Source organism: Anopheles coustani, chromosome 2, assembly GCF_943734705.1.
Source record: "Anopheles coustani chromosome 2, idAnoCousDA_361_x.2, whole genome shotgun sequence".
NCBI lineage: Eukaryota > Metazoa > Arthropoda > Insecta > Diptera > Culicidae > Anopheles > Anopheles coustani.
Window position 1 is genome coordinate 7,954,048 of NC_071289.1, and position 23,580 is coordinate 7,977,627.

Here is a 23,580-nt window from a genome sequence, read left to right on the forward strand (position 1 = left end):
TCCAATGGGAATTGTGAATATATTACTTAAGGGCAATTTCAACACATTATTGATGACATTAAAGGAATGACGACTTGTTTTATGTGAAACAAGATAAAGTGGTGGAATCTTATTAGAAAATGTAGCCGTCTACTGTAAATTATCGTTAAACATTAATTTATATCGTGTATTTCACCTTATACTCTAATTAAAGTGGGTCATAGAAGATTCTAAGAAAATAAGTAGAACTGATTCATTAATTTCATTTCATTATTAATTGAATGTTAAGTATACTAGTCGCTGTGGGACCATCAGCAAAGACTTCAGCTTGGTTAGACAATTTTCCTTCTTCTAACCCTCTCTAACCTAATGTTTTGTACAAACCGAAACGATTACTGAGACATTATCAGGAACGGTTGTTGTTCGCCGCATTTCGCTCGAAAGCAGCAAGGCATCATGAAACGTAAGCAAGATTTTGTTTCCGAACGAACATCGCACCGACTTGTCTACCGAGGAGCGAAAGGACGCTCCAAATGTGGAAGTCTGTAGTGCGGTGTTTTACGCAGATTATCTAACTTTTCCATTAGAGCTTGTCCATTTGTCAAACAGGATGATGTAGCAATCGATTCAATAAATGGTCCATGGGGTTTGTTTGCCGGCAGATCCCCCCACGCTTCGCATGGGGAAAGGGTAAGCCAAGTGCGAAACGACATCGGAAACAGGAGCCGCTGCATAATCGTCTTCAGTCAGTTTGCCTGCAGTGGAAAGTTACTTTATGTTTACAATCGGCCGCACTTCGCCAAACACCCAGGTGAGGGCACCCGACCGTCCGACAACACAGGCAGCCTCACAGAGCAGAGGAGGATTACGAACGAGAAGCTTTTGCCACTCCGGTGAAATCGCAATTAAACCGTTTGCTTAAGCTATTTCGATTTCAATCGAAAATCCGATCCCCAAACACGACGAGGGAAGCAATTAATTGTAGCCAACACCCGATTCCCAAGGCAACCCCGTGACCCGTGTAGCTGCCTGTCCCCGGCTCGACGACGTAATTGTTCGGGGTGTTAAGGGAACTAAATGAAAGATTAGAGACAATTTTCCAACGACACTTGCGTCGCTGTGCGAAAAGGTCACGGAAGGCGTGGTAAAGGGAGTTTGATTAAAAAGAATTACAACCGGAAGGAGAGCTTAAGCTTTACCCTAAATGATTTTATCAGTGGGAGCGGACTGGAGGAGCTTTTGCACAGATACGTTTACACAGCACTCGGTGAACAAACATTCTGAAGTTAATTTGAATAGATTAGGTAACACATTAAAGTTTGTGTTAAAGGTTTGCTTACTGGAGAAAATGAGATTACACATTTTCTCGTAATTACTATGAAAATGAATTTTGTGTTCACTCGATGGCTTGTAATGGAAGTGAATGTTCTTCAAATATTCAAAGATATGCAGTAAGTGAGTCTATGCTTTCTAGTTTCAACTGTATAGAAACCACTCTGCTGTTGGATGCCGCATCCATTCTGTTTTCTTATAATAAAACCTAATTGACCCTATGTAACTAATGCTCCAGTTGGCTCCTGGTGGTTAAACGATCAAAAGAAGCTATGGACGATTAGGCTCGGGCCGGTAAGTGAACGACTTCCTAAGCCGATTGGTACTGCTGTCAGGATGGACTCGACGAGCATGTGAACTTATCCAAGGAGAAATGATTCTCCTGCCGTAAAACGCAAACACACCCAACACTCGCAGCAAGAAACTGGAGCGAGTGGACTGTTGGATAATATATTTGAACATACACATTCTGGATTTCCACCACCCGGGGCTGACCGTCCGTTAAAATCCGGCGCCAGTTGTGAAACGTGCGTGCCAAGGGTTTTGCTGCTCGGCGTTCAAGTATTCTTTACGGAATTATCCTCTCCATTCCGGGCAGCCCCTGTGTCTTTATAATTGGTCGAGTCCACTCCAAGGCCTAATCCTTTCCCGTTCGTCAGCGCTCGGTGCCTGGAGGTGAAGTTTAGTATGTTGATCTATCCCACTGTTTATCGCCCATCTGCCATAGAAATGTCCGTTCCTCGGGAGGGGAAAGCTGAATTTACTACCTCGTGGAGAACTCGTTCGAAAAGGAGCAAAAATTATCGTGGTTTTTCTGATACCCATACGCCCCACGAAGCGAGTAGACAAGCACAGGAAAAACATGAACTTCCTCGGCATCGGCTCGTCTAATTGTTAAACCTAGAGAATGGATAATTATCAGCGAACACAAGCGGATGTTTTACTTAGGGGAAGTTCTCTTTATGGTGGAGTTGGTCTTAAACGGCTTGACTCGTTCTCATTTTTTCCAGTGTCCATTTTAAACCGACAAACTCGTGCTATCGTTAGTGACCAGTAGGTGTTCGTCCATTTTTTGTGCTTTAGTAGGCCATTTCATGTCTTCGTTTCTGGATGGAATTATTCTTCTGCTGAGGCTTCGAAATGTTTTGATGAAATTTGTGGAAAACAAATGGATGGTTATCAAAATTTAATATAATTTCAATTCACTTATAGTTTCCTATTATTCAACTGTTTTTTTTTGTCTATAACCCATGAAAGCCTATTTGACTAACCTTGATATGTGCTTTAAAGTTTATTGCTTTCCACATGCACGCCTGCTCTAGAGAACGCTGACAGCTTACGGATGCTTATGCTAATGAATCTTTGACCCTTGTTCCGTTCCAATTTTATATCTTCCGTATGTGCACTTGCAAAGGAAGCCGAAAGCATCGAATGCGTGTAGTTACCGTTCCTACCCCTAAGTACGGCTTACAGCTCACAGCAACCACTTAGCGAGCCACAGGGAAACTTTCGCACGCGGTCCACTAGATAAATAATGCATCATGGGGTGACCACACGAAGCCACAGCCAGCGCACGATCGCCAGCGAGAGAAGCTTGTAAGTAAGCGACCCTTCCCGATAACGATGAAAAACGGTGCATAAATTGTGGTTGTGGCGTTGCCTTTTTCCGGGGAACATTGCCGGTGCAGCTATCTATCTTGATGCAGCTGGTTTGCGGTCGAAGATGCACAACGCGTCGATGGGCTCTTTTGGACTCTTTAGATTTCGCGCCGAGGGAAAAACGTTATAGCGACCGGGCGGCATAATAACCACCCTTGGCCACCGACATCAACGTTGGGACCAAGGCCTGGATGCACCCGAACTGCTCCCGATTGGAATCGACGCGAGCAAGGTTGGGTTCCCTTTTTTCCTCACTCCAAAATTTATACCCGGCGAAAGATAGTTTCCTGTTACACATCCGTTACACTTTGGCAAACATTCCCATTCCCCACTCGACAACCGACCAGAAGCGGTACGCTCACGGAATGCAACCGAACCCACCCCCCCTCCGGGGTTAGATAACATATGTTTTATGGAGGTTCCGTTTTTCGGGCACACGCTGCAGTTAATAGATCCGCCATTTTGGCCGCGTACGATCTCGATTGGCCACCAGATGGTGCTGCGGACGATGGATGGACGATGGGCTATCTCTGGAAGGCGGACGGAGCCAAGGGGTTCGTTAATATTCGTTCGATTGCAGAAGCACGTGTTGGGAGCGCGCGTTCGGTTGCATGAAATGTTTTCCTTCACGTTTTTCCTGACGAGCGAGTTTGCTTGCCTTTGTTGGCAGGGATGCACGTACACGTGGGGTGTTTTTCAGAACAGTCAACCTCAGCGAGATTGGAAGGTTTTGTTCCTATTAGGTTGCTCAACTTTCAATTGATTTTTAACGAAACTTCAATTACATGAAACTCATAAACGAGAAGTCAAGTGAACGTCCAGCACTCAATAAGCTCGAGTGGAAATTTGTACAATCTGTTTTCATAAAAATCATGTTGTGCATGAATTAGCACCAAATACCATAGGAAAGTTTTCATAATGAAACGCTGAAAAATCACTTCAACAGCCACTCACCATATTTGAAATTTTTGGAGCAAAATGGAAACCTTCTTTTTTTCAGCACTCATATCGAACGCAATGGAATCTACCGAGGGCTAAAAGTTGAATCGTTCCGTGGCCATTTTAATCACATCTACTATCCACAATCCACTCGGCCGGTCGTGCTCGAGACCGTTTGTAGCAACATAGACGTAGAGGTTGTATTCATCGGTTTCGGTGCATCTGAAGGGCGCGAAATTGAATTCGCATGTAATACAGTTCGTGGCTTCGAGGTAATTTCATAAATGAGACCGTTGCATCCTTGTAACGAGGAATGATTAAAATCCCTCGGCGTGAAATCTAATCCAATAAAATTTATCATTGAATAAGCGTCGAAACAGATTAATGAAACTTGGAAATAATTTTATGCAAAACCGTGGTCTCACTCAGCTTAACAGTAAGCGCAGTTTATGCAACAGAACTGCATTTTGATATTCCTATACACTATAGTGTCACAGTGTTAAGTTAAAAGTTTTTCCACTTCATTTTACTCCTCGAAACGATCTTTAACACGTTGCGTACCGCGTCACCCAAATATGGGTGACAGCAGTTTTAGTACAACAAAGTTTTTGACCCATAAATAAATGAAAATGCAACATAAAAATTATTATAATATTTTATATAAATTTTTTGGGAGGCTAAGTTTTTGCTTGGCCTTCGAAAACAATCGGTTTAACGAATATTATAAACAAATTGTAATTTCAAAAATTGTACTAAAAAGTGTGCTAAAACGCTTGGTACGCAACGTGTTAATCCTCTCATCCGTTCCCGCACGTATTACCATCAACATTTGTACGTACGCCCGAGGAGAGAATAATCAATCCCCAAGCCACATGTGCCATTAATCGTCGGAAAGCGCCATTTAATTATGGTTTCACCGGAAGTGCGTCAACCACCGGCGTTTGGCGTCGCTCACACACAAACACATACCACGGTCTTACCACACTCGGGTGACGTTGTTGTTAATTCGTTGATTATCGTCAATTATTTTCTCTAATAATGAGTAATTAGCGTACATGATTGCATGTCGTCGTCGTTGTCGTCGCCGGCATCGTATGAAGGTGCTCCACCGGTGATGGAACATTTGTCCCCGGGAGCCAGCGGAATCAATGGCCCAAATGAGTTTCCGTTTGGGACTCCGCAAATCGCATTCGTCACACGTCACCGTTGCTCCTTGTTTGCAATTACTAGAACTCTTCTGGGAGATGATGTGGGAATCGGATTCGCATCAGGTCATGTGTTAAATGTTTTGAGTATTCCTTCGAGTTGGTAAATGAAGGTGAAGGATTCTACTGAGAAAATATTCAGGAAAAAATGGCTAATGAAATAGCTACAAAGAACTTTGTGCAAATGCTAGAAAAACACATCTCAAACGCAATTTTATCTTCAGCAATTTACAAAAACCACACTCCGTATCAGCACCACAATTCCATTTATGCACATTGTGTTTCACAACATAATATTCTTATGGTATTTACTGCCACAATCCACACAAAATAACATAACATCCCTTACGTATGACATAAAAAAGTGTACTTCATACAACATTGGGAAGGAAAAGTAACTTTTCCATCTCTTCGTTACGCCTTCACATCGTTATCGTTAGTCAGTCCTTATCGAGCATCATATACGGGGTCCCGATTGCCTTTTCTCCCGCCATTCCTCCACATAGAATAGCTGTGTGTATGTGTTGGGTGGCAGGAAATTTTTTATCTGCTGTTTGGAAGTCCTGTCCCCGCTCGGTCGATGTTCACCGTGGCGATAAATTTTTAACGATCCTCACGGGAGCGAGAGGCGTCCGGAAAGTTTTGGAAATAGTTTCGACTGTGTCATTTCATTTTTCTTTCCTCGTGGTTTCATTTTAGTCCATGCTACACTACTTTTTGATGCTGGCGATAGTGTTCGAGGGATTTGGGGGATAAGGTTGTTTTCTGTTTTGTTTTCGTAGGGAAGGGCTTAGAACACTGGCAACAATTTACAGGACACGCGGAACTAGAGCCAACCTCCTTTTTCCAGCTGGTCGAGCAAAGTGGGACATTGGATTATTTATAGTTCTACGTGAAGTCACGGAACTGTCGTTTTTGCCTATCCTTTTACGTGCAACGTGACCCGGCCTGAAGTTCGTTATCAAATGGGGTGCATACGTTATCGAACCGACCACGTGCGGGCTTCTTACATGCAGCATTCGGACTGAAAATGGCATCCCAGAGCTCTTTAGGCTGGCAAGAGCAACTTTTATGATTTATTTGATTACTTTTCAATATGCTGCGCCGTAATCACTGCACTGTCTTCACCTGTGTCTGATAGAAGTTTTTCTGCAGCTTAAAAAGAATTCCTCACAACTTTTGCATCCATTATACTATCCTTCACAAATATTGTAAAGTACATATGTTTATTTTTCGAAAGAAACCAATTTCATCTCTATCTTTTAAGACTAACTTTTTCACATCCTACTCCGCACATATTTAGTTTTCAACAAATCGAATGGTTGCCTACTTTTTTGTAGGGTGTTTCGCATAAAAAAAAAGGCCGACATCGTTCGAGTCCACGAACCACCGGGCGGCTCCATTTGCTTTCTGTCCGCAATCCATGTTGCGGTGACTAATTTATCAAATCGCGTTTCATCATGGGACCGTTGCGAAGTTTGGATGCCAGTGAAACGTTTCTCCCGTGGATAGAACGTACCATGCAAAAAGTATTAAACAGTAATTACATTTTTCGTCCACATTTCAACTTTCCGACCCTTCAACCCAGGGTCAGCAGGAACAGTTTGGAAGCTGTATATGTTTCGCAAAAAATTTAAACTGCACTCGGATACAACGCAAAACCGCAGGCTGCAGTGAGTTGAGGGTGAAAACGGTGTTGACTTTTCCAATTAGGAAAATTTCGTTATTACTACTGTTCGTCGCGGTGCGAGGGTGTGGGGAAAACTTGTTCATTTGATCATATTTTGCTGTTGGCTGGGAAGAGCAGCTATGGTTTTGTGTATGGTTCGTTGTACGATCGGAAGAGAGTTTTTAAATTAATTTTCTCGAATGCCTAAACGGGATGTTAAATAAAAATCAATCTGCGTTCAATAAGGATCAAATGCTATTTGTAATTTAAAGTGTCTCATTGAACAAGCAAACTTTTCAATTTCCTCAAATTGCGTTTAGTATTTGGTATAAGGTACTAGGAAAGGATGAATCAACAATCGTTAGTCAACCGTTGGTCCAATACTACCTAAATACATTCTCGTTCCGAGCAGATTTTTCCACAGTTGAACTTTGCAAGACATTTCCGAAGTGACCTTATAACCGGTTGTTTTCTTGTGACTTGCCATTTCAACTTTCAACTAGAGATATTAGCTTGTCGTTGTCCAGCATGTTTTTCTCTTTCTATAGGAATGTTGTGTAAACTTTCACGAACTGGCGTGGATTATTGCTTTCTTCCACCTTCCGGTAATTTCAGTGTTCGATCGAATGAAAATGCTCCAGTTGCAAATTGATTTAGCCCGGTACTGGAGTGAAAGTTTCTCCTCCCCGGACAGACAAGACAGAAGTAGAAAGAGGCGGAACATCAATCAGTAGCAGCTACTTTCTATCTCTACTGGACATCGAGTGATCGATTATAGGCTATGGTATTTCATTTCTCTTGGCAATGCACGGAAGAACGAAAAGAAATAGTTGAGTAAAATATACAGTAGCCATTACTTTCAGCTTCCAGATGATGTTTATTTCTTGCGTATCTTTTCACTTGACGGTAATTCTCGTACCTAACGCTTAAATAAAAGTGCTCGAATGCATTTGGAAGGGAAGTTTTTGTTTCCTCTGATAAATGTTGTCATAAGGCGAAATGGTTCATTTTCATATATTTTCTTTAAAACAATGTGTACAAGCATACATATATGCACAGCAAAACACACCGAATGTTGTAGGGGCCGAAAACCCTACACTATGTTGCATTGGTACTCAGTATGCAGTTGCATCCGTTTGGCTTATCTACTTGTGCCGGAAAATTTATGCTGAATCGTGTGTAATTAGAGACGGAGAGACATAAATTCAATTAAAATAGCAAATAAATTACACCCTATCTCGCGTCGACTGGTGCTCAACGTGGCGATTGCTGCCAGATTTGGTGCATCATGGATGTAGTTTCTGTGTTCAGTTTCGTTGGTAATTGTTCGGATAGAATTGAGTTATCAAAATTTAAGTATTTTTTTTTTCATTTAACAAAAACAGGATTCATTTGTAAACATGTTCTAACGGAATCCAAATAATAAGAGAAACTTATCACTGTATCAATCCAACTATATTTATATTTTACATTCGTTCCATTGAACGATATTAAGAGTATTGACCGTTGAAGTTGATCTAATTTCAATACAGCAATAGCAGTTATGCAATATTGTAGTTAATCTGCTTTGATTCTTCTTCGCAAACTCAAATACACTGCCAACATAAGGCACACAATCCAGATGAAGAGAGCTAACAGATCATATTCATAGGCCAATTCTGGTAGCGATATGAAACCAAGATACTTCTTCAGCTTGCCGAAATAACAGAACATTTCTGGACACTCCAAATCAGGTCGATCATAGCCGTAGATCGCACTGAGGGAACCCTCGAACGCGTACCGCACGAACGACACATACATTACCGGACGAAGTAAAACGCTGGCATCACGCAATGGTACGTAGAAGCCTGAACACAGATATGACGGTATCAAAACCATGATGGTCCAAAAGGCGGAAGTCTGAACCGACATGAGGCTACCGAAGAGAAGACCAAGCATCTGCGAAATCCAACCGAACAGGAGGCACATTCCAGTGAACAACACGAAGCGAAACACCTCCAACGGTTGTGAGGTAAAGTAGTATACGATGACGATGTACACCAGGGATGAGATAAACTGTAGAAGAAATAAGAAGATCATGAAGTGGGTAGTACGTACGAAAAAGCATAAAAACGTACCAGCGTAGGTATCTCGATAATGATCTTGGCCCAGTAGTATGCTTTAAGCGAGTACCAATTATTTTTGCTCTCCTGGACGAGGCACGCCGACTCACGAGGATCTGTGTTGCATATAAAATGGAAAAAATTATATTTATTGGTGAAACCGACAGATAAACTGAAAGCACTCTACTTACAAACCAAAACAGCTGACGCTACACTCGAGAAGAAAATGACGTACTGGGACAAAATTATGAACGCGGTGTTAGATATGAGACGATCAGCATTGTTGCCTATATTGTAGTAAGCGATACTTATGACAAAGGCATTCACAATGTTGATTAAAACTCGCGCCTTTAGCTGAAACTGTAACGAATACATCACGTAAAATCAAAATGCCCTTTTTAGACAGGATGATCGAAGCTCTAAAGAACCCCTAATTCTCACCATTTCGGAAACCTACCGAATCTTTCGCCACGCACAAGGCGGTACGCCGCAGTAACACGCCGAGTTGCTGGAATGTTGTCAGACTGTAGCGTTCATGTGACTCATCGACGCTTTTTGTATGATCTACGATAGAGGATTGGTAGTCAAGGATGTCCTCTTCTTCATCCATCATAAGTCGTTTCAGACGATCATCCTCCTGATCAAGGCTGGCAATATCCAGGGCTTTAAAGACAGAACGACAAGCGACTCATTTGAACAATGTTCGAAATGCATAGTCAAGATCACGGGTCCTACCATAATCCGCCGGATTGTACGAAACAGGACAATGGAGACCGAAACTTGCAAAACGAGACACCATCTCATTGGTTGGACCACTGTAGACGCGGCGTCCTCTGGCCAGCACAAACAGATCGTCGATGAGCTGCAATTGTTGAGAGTTCGGCTGATGAATGACGCAAGCGATGACGCGTCCTCGGGCGGCGAGCTCTCGGACATGAGCCAACACCTGATAAGCGGAAACCGAATCTAACCCTGTTGTTGGTTCGTCCAGGAGCATCACTTTTGGATCGGATAGTAGCTCGAGTCCGATTGAGAGGCGCTTCGCTTCTCCACCAGAGATATCTCCAGTAAGTGTGTCAGCACAAGATTCCAATCCCAGAACTTCCAGTAGCTCGTGGACTTTAGTCCGCTTCTGTGCTGTACTGCTTTTACCAAGTTTGAACTCGGCCGCGTACTTTAGACTCTGCTCTACGGTGAGACTCCGCCACAGATTGACCTCTTGCTGAGTGTAGGAAACAAGTTTGCGGCTGCGACGTTCCGATAGAAGTTGTCCATCTACCGTTAATTCGCCAGTGACATTGGCTTTCCTGCCGAAAATAACATCCGTTATTTACAACACTCTAAATAACACTCACTTGTGAATATTTTCTACTGATAATTACTTAAATCCACTGAGCACATTTAACAGCGTTGATTTGCCGGCTCCGGAAGGCCCCATTATTCCTACGAGACGACCGGATCGAAAGGAACCCGAGAGGTTCTGCAGAATCGTGTAATTCGTACGATCTTGAAATAGAATGCATTACTTGAAGATCATTCACATCGGTTTCAGTAACCTGACACAACACTCACGATGCTTTTGTTTCACACTGTACGAAATATTGCGAAAGGACAGATCAAATCCACGAGAGCTACCATCCAGTTTCATCTCATCCAGTTCCTCCATCGGAATTGTTTCACTGAGTTGTACCATTATGAGACGCTAAAAACGTGTTCTTTCCTTGCGTAGCTGGAAAATTCAACTGAACGATGTTTGTTGAACTCGTTTCGAATGTGCTGGTGGTAGGATGGCATAATTTTTCTGCAGCGATAAGTCACTCGGTTGATAACACATGTCGGTTGATAAGACCTTTATCAATTTACATAAACACTTTCGCATTGTATATTGTTGGAAGCGGTACGCACCATTAGGTTCCACTGTTTGTATTCGCAGGCTAATACCATTTAATTTTTTTTCATCGTTACTATCGCACAGTATTTTCCAGTTAAATTAAATTGCTTTGTTTTCAAATTAATATCTAAAGCTGGCCATTTTTAATAGTCTGATTTGATTCTTCTTCTCAGGCTCAAATACACAGCCAGCATAAGGCACACAATCCAGACGAAGAGAGCTAACAGATCATATTCATATGCCAATTCGGGCAGCGATATGAAACCAAGAAACTTTTTCAGCTTGCCGAAATAGCAGAACACTTCAGGACACTCGGGATCAGGTCGATCATAGCCGTAGATCGCACTGATAGATCCCTCGAACGCGTACCGCACGAACGACACATACATTAGCGGACGAAGTAAAAAGTTGGCGTAACGCAACGGAATGAATAAGCCAGAGAACAGATATGCCGGTATCAAAACCATAATGGTCGAAAAGGCGGAAGTCTGAACCGACATGAGGCTACCGAAGAGAAGACCAAGCATCTGCGAAATCCAACCGAATAGAAGGCACATTCCAGTGAACAACACAAAGCGAAACACCTCCAACGGTTGTGAAGTAAAGTAGTATACGATGATGATGTACACCAAGGATGAGATAAACTGTAGAAGAAAGAGAAAAATCATGTAGTGTGTAGTACGTACGAAAAAGCATAAGAACGTACCAGCGTAGGTATCTCGATAATGATCTTGGCCCAGTAGTATGCTTTAAGCGAGTACCAATTATTTTTGCTCTCCTGGACGAAGCACGCCGACTCACGAGGATCTGTGTTATGAGATGATAAAAAGAATATTTATAGGTGAAACCGACAGATAAACTGAAAGCACTCTACTTACAAACTAAAACAGCTGACGCTACACTCGAGAAGAAAATTACGAACTGGGACAAAATTATGAACGCGGTGTTAGATATGAGACGATCAGCATTGTTGCCTATATTGTAGTAAGCGATACTTATGACAAAGGCAATCACAATGTTGATTAAAACTCGCGCCTTTAGCTGAAACTGTAACGAATACATCACGTAAAATAAATATGCCCTTTTTAGACAGGATGATCGAAGCTCTAAAGAACCCCTAATTCTCACCATTTCGGAAACCTACCGAATCTCTCGCCACGCACAAGGCTGTACGCCGTAGTAACACCCCGAGCTGCTGGAATGTTGTCAGAGTGTAGCGTTCATATGACTCATCGACACGTTTTACAGGAACTATAATAGAGGATTGATTACCAAATATGTCTTTTTCTTCATCCATCATCAGACGCTCCAGACGATCATCCTCCTGATCAAGGCTGGCAATATCCAGGGCTTTAAAGACATACCGACAAGCGACTCATTTGAACAACGTTATAAATGTATAGTCAAGATCACGGGTCCTACCATAATCCGCCGGATTGTATGAAACAGGACAATGGAGTCCGAAACTTGCAAAGCGAGGAACCATCTCATTGGTTGGACCACTGTAGACCCGGCGTCCTCTGGCCAGCACAAACAGATCGTCGATAATCTGCAATTGTTGAGAGTTCGGCTGATGAATGACGCAAGCGATGACGCGTCCTCGGGCGGCGAGCTCTCGGACATGAGCCAACACCTGATAAGCGAAAACCGAGTCTAAACCTGTTGTTGGTTCATCCAGGAGCATCACTTTTGGATCGGATAGTAACTCGAGTCCGATCGAGAGGCGCTTCGCTTCTCCACCTGAGATATCTCCAGTAAGTGTGTCAGCACAAAATTCCAATCCCAGAACTTCCAGTAGCTCGTGGACTTTAGTTTGCTTCTGTGCTGTACTGCTTTTACCAAGTTTGAACTCGGCCGCGAATTTGAGACTTTCCCCCACAGTAAGACTCCGCCACAGATTGACCTCTTGTTGAGTGTAGGAAACAAGTTTGCGGCTGCGACGTTCCGATAGAAGCTGTCCATCTACCATCAATTCGCCAGTGACATTGGCTATCCTACCGAAAATAACATCTGTTTTTTACAAAACTCAAAAAAACATTTACTTGTGAATATTTTCTACCGATAATTACGTAAACCCACTGAGCACATTTAACAGCGTTGATTTGCCGGCTCCGGAAGGCCCCATTATTCCTACGAGGCGGCCGGATCGAAAGGAACCAGAGAGGTTCTTCAGGATCGCGGAATGCGTACGATCTTGAAACAGAAAGTGATAATCGTAGATCATTCACATCGGATGTAATCACTTTACACAACGCTCACCATGCTTTTGTTTCACACTGTACGAAATATTGCGAAAGGACAGACTAAATTCACGAGAGCCACCATCCATTTTCATCGAGTGTAGTTCCTCCATCGGAATTGTTTCAATGAGTTGTGCCATTATCAGAAGATCAAAACGTGTTCTTTCCTTGCGTAGCTTGAAAATTCAACTAAACGATGTTTGTTGGGCACGTTGCGAATGCGCTGCTGGTAGGATGGAATAATTTTTGCGAAGCGATAAGTCACTCGGTTGATAACACATGTCGGTTGATAAGACCCTTATCAAATTACATAAACACTTCCCCGTTGTATATTTTTGGAAACGGTTCGCACCACTACATCCCTCTGTTTGTATTAAATAAACAATTCGCCAGCTGATAACTTTTGCTAATAACGGCTTGGTTAAGTTTTATTTTTCTTCTTTTGCACCGGATAAGCAATCGCAATCGGTAAGATAATTTAGAGACGAAGTGCATAAAAATACACTTAAATTAAGTTCATTCACAAACTTGCTGAAAACACGACGATTTCTAAGGTTCTACGGGTTTTGCAAAGCAGTTACTTGAAATAATTGATGTCACGAATATATGTTGCACATAATTTAAAAAACAATAGGCAAACAGACCGAAGATTAGGACAGCAATTACGCGATATTACATATATTTCATTGTTTCAACAGTTATTATCGCAGGGCATTATCCGGTTTCCGTTAAACTGCTTTGTTTTTCAATTAATACCAGGATGTGGACGATTAGTCTGATTTGATTCTTCTTCGCAGGCTCAAATACACTGCCAGCATAAGGCACACAATCCAGATGAAGAGAGCTAACAGATCATATTCATAGGCCAATTCTGGCAGCGATATGAAACCAAGAAACTTTTTCAGCTTGCCGAAATAGCAGAACACTTCAGGACACTCGGGATCAGGTCGATCATAGCTGTAGATCGCACTGAGGGAACCTTCGAATGCGTAACGCACGAACGACACATACATTAGCGGACGAAGTAAAAAGTTGGCGTCACGCAACGGAATGAAGAAGCCGGAGAACAGAGATGCCGGTACGACCACCATGATACTGCAAAAGACAGAAGTCTGAACCGACATGAGGCTACCCAAGAGAAGACCAAGCATCTGCGAAATCCAACCGAACAGGAGGCACATTCCAGCGAACAACACAAAGCGAAACACCTCCAACGGTTGTGAGGTAAAGTAGTATACGAGGATGATGTACACCAGGGATGAGATAAACTGTAGAAGAAATAAGAAGATCATGTAGTGCATAGTACGTAAGAAAAAACATAAACACGTACCAGTGTAGGTATCTCGATGATAATTTTGGCCCAGTAGTATGCCTTAAGCGAGTACCAATTATTTTTACTCTCCTGGACGAAGCACGCCGACTCACGAGGATCTGAAGACCAGAAAAGGGAAAATAAGAATATTTCAACGTGAAAGTAATACAACCACATACAATCGGCTGTACTTACAAACCAAAACAGCTGAAACAATGCTTGAGAAGAAAATTGCGTATAAGGATATTATGAGCACTGCGGTGTTGGACAGTAGACGATCAGCATTGTTGCCGGTGTTGTAGAAAGCGATACTGATTAGCAAAGCGACCACAACGTTGATAGCAAATCGCGCCTTTAGCTGGAACTGTAAGATACAAAAAATAAAATATGATTAAAAGTATCTGCAGCTTCACATGCCTCTAAATTTTTACGCTCGATGGACCGAGCAATGTTTCTGAAACTTACCGAATCTTTCGCCACGCACAAGGCTGTACGCCGTAGTAACACCCCGAGCTGCTGGAATGTTGTCAGGCCGTATCGTTGATAAGTCTCGTCAACGCTTTTGACGCGATTTAAAATAGAGAATTTATAGTCAAAGATGTCCTTCTCTTCATCCATCATAAGTCGTTTCAGACGGTCATCCTCCTGATCAAGGCTGGCAATATCCAGGGCTATAAAGACATACCGACAAGCGACTCATTTGAACAATGTTCGAAATGCATAATCAAGATCACGGGTCCTACCATAATCCGCCGGATTGTATGAAACAGGACAATGGAGTCCGAAACTTGCAAAGCGAGGAACCATCTCATTGGTTGGGCCACTGTAGATGCGGCGTCCTCTGGCCAGCACAAACAGATCGTCGATGAGCTGCAGTTGTTGAGAGTTCGGCTGATGGATGACGCAAGCGATGATGCGCCCTCGGGCGGCAAGCTCTCGGACATGAGCCAACACCTGATAAGCGGAAACCGAATCTAGACCTGTTGTTGGTTCGTCCAGCAGCATCACTTTTGGGTCAGATAGTAGTTCGAGTCCGATTGCGAGGCGCTTCGCTTGTCCACCTGAGATTACGTCAGTGAGTGTCGTAGCACAAGATTCCAATCCCAGAACTTCCAGCAACTCTCGAACTTTAGTTTGCTTCTGTGCTGTACTGCTTTTACCAAGCTTGAACTCGGCCGCGTACTTGAGACTTTCCTCTACGGTAAGGCTTCGCCACAGATTGACCTCTTGCTGGGTATAGGAAACAAGTTTGCGGCTGCGACGTTCCGATAAAAGCTGTCCATCTACCATCAATTCGCCAGTGACATTGGCTTTCCTACCGAAAACAACATCCAGTATTTACAACACTTAAAATACCACTCACTAGGTGAATATTTTCTACCGATAATTACTTAAATCCACTGAGCACATTTAACAGCGTTGATTTACCAGCTCCGGAAGGCCCCATTATTCCTACGAGGCGACCGGATCGAAAGGAACCCGAGAGGTTCTTCAGGATCGCGGAATGCGTACGATCTTGAAACAGAAAGCGATAATCGTAGATCATTCACATCGGATGTAATCACTTTACACAACACTCACCATGCTTTTGTTTCACACAATACGAAATATTGCGAAAGAACAGATCAAATTCACTTTCCAGAGGGCCACTATCTGGTTTTTTCAATATTAAATCCTCCATCGGAATCGTGGTTGCTTCAAAGGGCTGTTCCATCATGGAACGATTGACAATTTGTTGTTTGTCTATGCTGCTTCAGAATTCAACTGAACGATGCTGTCGAAGTGGTTTGGAAGATCGCTTGGAAATATTTTGGCAAAGCGATAATCCATCCGGGTTCAACAATTCCAGCTGATAACCCGCTTATCAAGTTGTGTAAGACCTTTGGCAATATTCATTGTGTGGGATTGCAAGAAGAAGTTTAGGCCCATCGCCAATCAAGGTCATTGGTTTCTTCCTTTTTGGTCTTCATCTCATCACATGACGGCCAATGCCGAACTTTGCACAGGAATCGTCCTGTGGGTATTTTTAAATCAGTTCAAATTTCTACCTCCATCTGTTTGTGTTTATTAGTTCTATTCTTCAGCTGATAACTTCTTGCTTCTGTTTACATGACGTTAGCATTTTTGTGATGCTTTATGTTTTTTCTTTGGATTAAGCCTGCATAATAACGTAGATTCTCATTGCCTCATGATACAGGAAGCTCCAGAATATCGTCAATCGGGTTGCGAAGTTGCGTAGAAATTACTTCCGCTTTCTGTAGTTGCAATAGGCATCACGGCATTCGAGATCCAATGTGTTATAATGTTTTTGGGATAATCATAGTTTTAACTAAATGGATACGTTATCATTCAAAAATGCATCGTTTTGATGCAGATATTTTTTAATGTTTTATTTACTTAAAACATTATAGTCCATTTTAAAAAAGTATTTGAAGGATTCATTTGTCCTCTCTCTAAGGATGTATCGTTTTTGAATCTGATAGATTTTTGGCCAACTGTAAAAAAAGACATGAGGATCGCATATGATCTGATGATAGTATTAATCTATGTGATCGCCCTCGAATCAGGACTGATACCGGAAAAAGCCTCATAGCCGTCAAAATGTAAGCTAGACAAAGTACACATTTATCATACGTTCGATGTACAGCGCGCTACTAAGATTTTCCATCGTTTCTAGTTTTTGAGGAAATTAAAATTGCGTAAAAATACATTCACAATGGCGACCGTATGTCAATTGTGACATTCACACCGAATCGGTACCGGTAAATTACCGATTTAATGACCTTCGTAGAAAAAACACTCTTCAAACTGAACCGGCAGAATGACCTAGAAAAGAACCGCCCCGATTCGAATAGAGGTCATTAAAGCGGAAAACCGACAGCGGCGTAGAGATTCCCACAAAAACTAGAAGCGATGGAAAAATAAGTTCTTAACTTCGACGAAGTTGTTGGTTGGGAAAATACCTTTCATTTGAGGGGTCTGCCGTAAAAATTGGACCAACGATTAAAAAGTTATTAACAAAATGCCTGTTACTACCATTTTTCCGAACATCCTCGCAACATTTCGCAGCTCGAACCGAAGTTGCAACAACTCGTGACGCCAGTTTGTTGTCAACCGCGGTCGAGTGCAGTCGCAAGTGAAGTTGGTGCGAAGATTTTACGCATGTTTTCCCGTCGTTTGGGATGCTCTAGTAGTAGTTTTTACGATCAGTGTTGGTTTTGGTAGAAAAAGTGTGTAAAGTACCTAGATTTTTCCTTGTTCAAGCCAATGTTGCCAACAATCTCCAATGAATAACGCCAGCAGGGAAGATTCGAGCTCCATCCGAGGAGAAGTGTGAAGAGGGCAGGATGGAGTGGTGCAGTCCACCTGTTCCATCAAATGTCCATGGTTGCGTTTTATTGCACGAAACCCGCTGTTAGGAAGATGTGAAGTGCAGGCTAGTGTCGAGATCGTGATTATTTCCCAACAACCCCAGTGTCAAATGTGTCGGTGTTATTTTATGTTTGTTATGCATTCCGTTACAACGTAAGCGGTGAGTCTTGGTTTTTGGCGGAAAGTGTATTGATTTATTCGACGGTAGAAGATACAAGAGCGGTCCTTAAAATGGCCCAATCGAGATGCAGCACAGTCGGAAAACCCAGGCTGTCTGGAGTGGGGTTTGTGTTGGGCAGTTTGTGTTGTGTCCTGCTCGTCGTTAACCTTGCGGCTACGCAGCTCATAATCAATGTACAAAATCAGGTAAGTGATTCATTGGGGACAACCTGTAGTGTAAAGAAAATTGGCGATTTGTGTTGTTTCTACTGTCCTTGCGTGAGAAGAATACACTACTCTCCGTGACAAACATTCAAAATTTCCGCAACGAACCTGTTAAATGTCGTGGAAGGGAACCAAATCTCATGTTTTGTTCTCTGTTTTGATCAGAAAAACATAATCCCGATTTTGACAGTTCCCTGCACATTGTGTTTGCCATTCCGAGAATTGTTATGTTGCGGCTGCCTATGTTGCACGACCCGGCGCAGGCATGTCCGGTTGTCGCGCGACATGTTTTCTGTTTTGCTGTTTTTTTGCTTCAATGTTTGGTATTTTGTGCGAGTAAAGCGCCGGCTGTTTCCGTTTCCGACGATTTTCCCTTCGTGATGTTTTCCGTTCGGCTCGCCGTTTTCCGCAGCCCCCCGGGTTGAGGTGGCTCCTTATGTGCTGTTCTAAGAACTGATTATTTTCGTATCTTATTTAGACAACCACTCCATCATGCCGCGCCGACCTCGGCGCACCGTTGTTGGGGGAACATTTTCCCCCATAAAGACACACACTCGTACGAGTTCCCGGTTTCCTCCTTGCAAGGAGCAATGGAGTGGCTTGGGTGCGTCCGATTGCGGGCCAAAGGCAGCCAAGAGTAAATTGTTAATTGAACCAAAATATCTCGCTGGCAGTTTTTCTGCACCATCGCCGTTGGGTTGCGTGTGTTTATGCTGAGTCGCATATTTACCCAAATATGGCCCATCGTTACGCGGAGAAGAATCGTTTTCATCTGCCGTGAAATGTTGGAGTTTTGTTTGTCGCTTCCTTTCCCCCCGCCCAGCACCATCTCTGCCCGCCTCTTGCCTTACCGGGACACTCCGGGTCGGTATGGGCCGACATTACTGCCGCGTACTGCGAGGCAACCCGAAACCGGCTTATCGATTATGCATTCGGGGGGATGAAAAATTCCACGTACGGGATGGCACGTTTTCGGTTGGCGATAAAGAATTAATGGCGGGCGAAACCTCGTCCACATTCGGGCGCGGGATGCGAACCGAACCGCCAAGGTAGGAATTATTTCTACCATTCCGTGCCCGGTATCATAATTTAAGCAAAGTTTCGCCGCGTTTTTTTGTTGGCGGGCTCTCCCCCTATCGCCGTTAGCGGCTTAAATATCTTACCGACGGGTGGACCGGTAATCGGAAGGGATTTGGAATGCTTGCAAACCGACGAAAAAAGAAAAACGATAAAAACGTACAGCGTGCAACGTACAGCGAAAAGAGGTTCCGGTCAAATTGTGGGGCAACTTCAACCGTAAGATACTTTAAGTGTGGAAGAAAAAAAAAGCTTTTATATCCTTCCCTTCGTCCGGGAAGGGAATTTTAATGGAATTTTGTAAAAAATAAGGTCTTTCCGTACGCTAAGGAAATCAGATGAGCATAACACACGTTAAAGATACTATCTGATTTAGATCCGTCTATAACCGGACGTGGTACAAGCAGGAATATAATAACATGCTTCCCCAAGTGTGGCATATTTCAATGTCGGAAACAATTGCACCGTATGCAATCTAAACATCCATCTACCCTCACGCATCCCCCTGCCTTTAAGCTCCATGCTCGGTTCCTTATGTCCGTCATATTCGCGCCTTCGGGGCGGTTTGGCAAAGCGGCATAATTAACCAAGGATAATAATAATCTGCATAATAGCCTCACATGCAGCACATGTACATCTACGTCGATTGCACAAGCCTTCCCGATGGTGGTAGAATTTATGGTCTAGCGTAGAGGAATTTATTTTTGACAGGAGCATCCACCACCGAAAAGCCATCCTGGCCACGTGTGCAGGGGTTGTAGCGGACGATGAGTTATCTGCATAAGTGCTTCGACCATCCCTGCCAGGTTGTTTACGCTGTCTCGCCGTTGTTGTGGAAATGTGCAGCAATCATCTAATTTAATGTAAACAGATGCTAGCCATTTTATCGTAGTTTAGACAGGCCAGATAAAACTAAACGAATTTTTTACAAGCATAGCATAGCGGAAAGCTTGCCCGTCATCTCCAGTACACTCGGGCAGATTGAGCATACCTGCGTCACAAAAAATACTATAAACAAAGTAATGGGAGCAAAAACTGAGTTGAGAAAAAAAGCTCGACCGATCAACGTGCTCGAAATGGGAATCCAATCAATTCGTTCGGTGCTCGGTTTACGTTGTAGAAAAAAAAAGAAAATATAACAAACCCATCACAGGTAAGGTAGATTAAATTGGACGCCCTTTATTGATGACTCGAAAGGAGTCAAAGCGTGATGTTTTTTTATAGAAAGCCATCATGTTGGGAGCATTCTATGAATTGTTTTTGGTGAAATTTTTTCTTCTATCGAAGACAATGACTGTTTTACTGAAAGATAATTTAAGTAAAACTGAAACAAATCTTTTAATTTTTTATTAAATTAAACTTACCTAAATGTGTCGAACGACCTTACAAGCCTTGTTCTCTTATTAAGTACATGGATAGTCATTCCTCTCGTACAGGCTGTCGGGAACCCCCAATATGTGGCCGATGTTTGAAAAAGAATACTGATAACACTAATGTTTCGGTATGTATTCAGTATTCCCAGACAACGTAAGCTCCGGACAACGATTTCATTCACCCACAGTTGGCTCGGGCCATTTCGCATGCAAATTAAACCATTTTCGTTTAATTTGAACGAACATATTTCATCCTTCATCGTATCGCTTCTCGGTCCACAAATGTCTCAGTTGAGTTGGTTGAAGAAGCCCGACCCATCGTTGGCCCGACGTCTGCCAACCGTAGGACGTATCGACCGTCGGATGAAGTGAAGTGTTCCGAGCGAAACTTTGATGCTCAAGACAAGCGATGAGCGATGACGAGTTTCTCTCGCCCGGCTTGCAGCCTCTACTGCTGAAGTTCAATCCATCCAATCAACACCAACTTCCTTGGGAAACTATTCCCTCCACTCGCCGTCCCCTCTCACTTCCTTCTTCCTCGGGCACCGAGGGGCCTTATTTTGTTTTAGACGCTTTCCGGCTTAACTAAGCTTCTCGTCGACGAGGTCGGTGGGTTTTTCTTTTCTTGTTCATGCCGTTGTTTACCCTGGCTTCGACCCCTTGGCAGAATCAGGTGCAACCGCTTTGTTTGCCCGAGTAACGAAACGACGTTGTCTGTGACGTGGAAAATGCGTTCGACTAACTAACGCTCCCCCGAGCATGCCGTTAACATTCTACCCTCTCCGGCTTCCCCCGTCCCGTGTCCCTCGTCGTTTTTTCCGAACCGTTTGGTGTTTGCCACAAAATGGTGGTCTTTCTTGCAGATTAGTACCGTCTGATGGGCCGCGTTCGGTAGGCGAAGGGGTGGCTTGGAACGTCTGGGGCAGGGTATCATGATTTGTTTCGTGGTTGAGACATTTACCATCGTTCGGAGGACGTGGGTCCAACGCGGAACGGGCCCTTTTTCGGTTGTGCGTGTAACTCTGGTATGTCGATTTGCCCAGATTTCCCGTAGCCCCAATCTAGGCTCGTTTGTCTTCCGTCCACTGCGGGGGCTTTCGTCTGTTGCCTTGCTGCGACGGAAGGTCCTTTGACTGTGTCGAACGTGACGTTGCCAGATTGGCCGCCAAACTCGGTGGGGGAGGGTTTGTGTGTTTTTTGTTTTTTCGAAAGGTAAAACATATCGAACAACAACCCCGCACGGAACGTGTTTGATAGCCTGTGCGTACGAAAAGCCTTCGCCTTTGGTCTACTTTTAGAAAACGAATACGGTTCGAACGATGGAAGGGTTTCACTGCACTGTGGGAGCAATTGAACAAAATGACTAAAAAAAATTGTACTTTCTTTATTTGACATGCTATAAAAGTTTTCCATTTCGCAACATGTCTCTTCTCAATTTTAAAAATAATTGAATGATGTAAGCACACATAAAGCCCATATTTCAAACGGTGTAAATCAAAGTCCACAATGTTTATGAGCGTGTGTGGAAAACGGTGATGCTAAACCGTTGGTAATTCACAACAAACCAATCGTTTCGATCCTTATCGTTTTCCACAGTTCCGACGGAAAGGTCCACGTCCCTCGGGCAATCCATTCCGCGGCGGAAGCAAATTTATATCGAGCATGTGGTCACGAAATTTAATCAGGGCATTTCCCCACAAGACGGCAAAGAATTGAAAGATCGGGGAAGTTTCGCTTTCGTCGCTCGTTCAGTGCCCCTTCGCCCTTCGCCAGACGGGCCAGGGATTGACGGGGTCGGGCGGTCCATTCTTGAGCCGTTTTTGCACCCAACCACCGCCCAGGAGCCCAGTGAACTCTGCGGCGCCATCGGCACCCGTCGGCGTTTGCGTGCGCGCGTATTGGGGTGAAAAGCGATTTTGCGTGTGAATTGTACCCAACGGCGCGCAGATGGTGGAGATTAGATTAAAGTTTGGCATTTTCATTAAAAATATATTCCTCGGCACGTACCACCACCACCACCAGGATGGGTTTGACGAACGGCATCGATCCGATGTTGTTGTGTTTGTGGGAGGCAGAAATGTGGGGCAAAACATGTGAGCGCTCGTGTTTGCCCTTCTTCCCCGGTGCCGTTTCGATAAACAGGAAGCTTTTGGGGTTTTACCAAATATTTGTACTCGGGCCTTACGGGGGAAGTCGGCGGTATCGTGGTGGTGGGAGCGAAAAGTAATGGACTGTGACCATGTAATATTAATCATTGGAACGGCCCTACAACACATACAAGATCGACATCGGCATATTTTATGCATACGAGATCGACATCGTGATAGGAGCGGTAAAAATGTAATCGCTGAAATAAAAAACCACCGAAACGTGCTAGCTCTCTTTAAATAGCTATTTCTATAAATTAACGTGATGTGCTGCAACATACGTTTTCAAAAGGGAAAACTAAGCTCTTAAACATTTGATCCGTTTGTTGAAGAATGTTAAAATTCGATGGTAAAAATTCGAGTTCATTCAGGCTTTTCAAATGTTCCAAAGAAGAGCTTTGAATATTTTATGCAATCAAAACGTTATTGAATAACAAATCTTCTGCTGTCTCAAAATGCCACTCCACATCGTGTTTGTATTTTCACGATTAAGATTTCCTAGTAGAAAGGAGTCAATCGTATCAATCGACCGAGGTGGTGGGAAGAAAAAGAAAAATGTAAGAAATATTGGTTACATTTGGCAGTGCCTGAAGCAAACAACCGGAGAAAAAAAACAATAACGGTAAAATTGAACGCGCGATAAGACGGTACAGTTGACAATAAAAAAAAAATAAGGAAAACCAAAAAGCTTCAAGCACCGAACAAATTCAGTTCCTTTCATGAGTATCATATTTTTCGCCCGCCCGTTGGAAACCGTGCCGAGACGGTTTATGCGCTGGGAAATTCATATCCCTCCGCCGGCCTAAAGCCGCGACGACATACACGCAACGCGAAGAAAATCTCGCTCCACTTGTATGCCACTCGCCCACCCAGTGTATGTGGCTGTGTCTGTGTGTCCT

At 43.4% G+C, this 23,580-nt stretch overlaps 4 protein-coding genes across 4 annotated transcripts in view; 1 reads left to right on the plus strand and 3 right to left on the minus strand.

Moving 5' to 3' along the window:
- Positions 1-8,340: 8,340 nt before the first annotated feature.
- LOC131261865 (ATP-binding cassette sub-family G member 1-like) lies at positions 8,341-10,578 on the minus strand. The gene is made up of 7 exons (XM_058263710.1): positions 10,458-10,578; positions 10,268-10,391; positions 9,621-10,192; positions 9,343-9,548; positions 9,077-9,245; positions 8,901-9,001; positions 8,341-8,838 (listed from the first exon to the last, which is right to left on the minus strand). Exons 1-7 carry the CDS (start codon positions 10,576-10,578, stop codon positions 8,341-8,343), a joined length of 1,791 nt encoding a protein of 596 aa, XP_058119693.1.
- A 341-nt stretch (positions 10,579-10,919) lies between these two features.
- Positions 10,920-13,156, minus strand: LOC131261870 (ATP-binding cassette sub-family G member 1-like). Its single transcript, XM_058263717.1, has 7 exons — positions 13,036-13,156; positions 12,846-12,969; positions 12,199-12,770; positions 11,921-12,126; positions 11,655-11,823; positions 11,483-11,583; positions 10,920-11,420 (listed from the first exon to the last, which is right to left on the minus strand). The coding sequence occupies exons 1-7, from the start codon at positions 13,154-13,156 to the stop codon at positions 10,920-10,922; spliced, it is 1,794 nt and encodes a 597-aa protein (XP_058119700.1).
- A 630-nt stretch (positions 13,157-13,786) lies between these two features.
- On the minus strand, positions 13,787-16,042 carry LOC131261873 (ATP-binding cassette sub-family G member 4-like). The gene is made up of 7 exons (XM_058263722.1): positions 15,910-16,042; positions 15,720-15,843; positions 15,072-15,643; positions 14,794-14,999; positions 14,524-14,692; positions 14,347-14,447; positions 13,787-14,284 (listed from the first exon to the last, which is right to left on the minus strand). The coding sequence occupies exons 1-7, from the start codon at positions 16,040-16,042 to the stop codon at positions 13,787-13,789; spliced, it is 1,803 nt and encodes a 600-aa protein (XP_058119705.1).
- A 1,469-nt stretch (positions 16,043-17,511) lies between these two features.
- LOC131265702 (out at first protein) overlaps positions 17,512-23,580 on the plus strand; it is a 48,484-nt gene continuing 42,415 nt past the window's right edge. Inside the window, exon 1 of the mRNA XM_058268004.1 lies at positions 17,512-18,066. Coding sequence (XP_058123987.1) covers positions 17,932-18,066 — 135 coding nt within the window. The 5' untranslated portion in view covers positions 17,512-17,931. The remainder of the gene's footprint in view (positions 18,067-23,580) is intronic.

Bases quoted from the DNA above. Each gene is read 5' to 3' on its own strand.
- LOC131261865 (XM_058263710.1), bottom strand. From the start codon at position 10,578: ATGGTACAACTCAGTGAAACAATTCCGATGGAGGAACTGGATGAGATG. The intron at 9,549-9,620 runs GTAGGACCCGTG...CTGTCTTTAAAG, and splicing joins GTACAATCCGGCGGATTATG to CCCTGGATATTGCCAGCCTT. The intron at 9,246-9,342 runs GTAGGTTTCCGA...TATTCGTTACAG, and splicing joins TGTGCGTGGCGAAAGATTCG to TTTCAGCTAAAGGCGCGAGT.
- LOC131261873 (XM_058263722.1), bottom strand. From the start codon at position 16,042: ATGGAACAGCCCTTTGAAGCAACCACGATTCCGATGGAGGATTTAATA. The intron at 15,644-15,719 runs GTAATTATCGGT...TGTTTTCGGTAG, and splicing joins AATGTGCTCAGTGGATTTAA to GAAAGCCAATGTCACTGGCG. The intron at 14,693-14,793 runs GTAAGTTTCAGA...TGTATCTTACAG, and splicing joins TGTGCGTGGCGAAAGATTCG to TTCCAGCTAAAGGCGCGATT.
- LOC131261870 (XM_058263717.1), bottom strand. From the start codon at position 13,156: ATGGCACAACTCATTGAAACAATTCCGATGGAGGAACTACACTCGATG. The intron at 12,970-13,035 runs GTGAGCGTTGTG...TTCTGTTTCAAG, and splicing joins CAGTGTGAAACAAAAGCATG to ATCGTACGCATTCCGCGATC. The intron at 11,584-11,654 runs GTAAGTAGAGTG...CTCATAACACAG, and splicing joins AGCGTCAGCTGTTTTAGTTT to ATCCTCGTGAGTCGGCGTGC.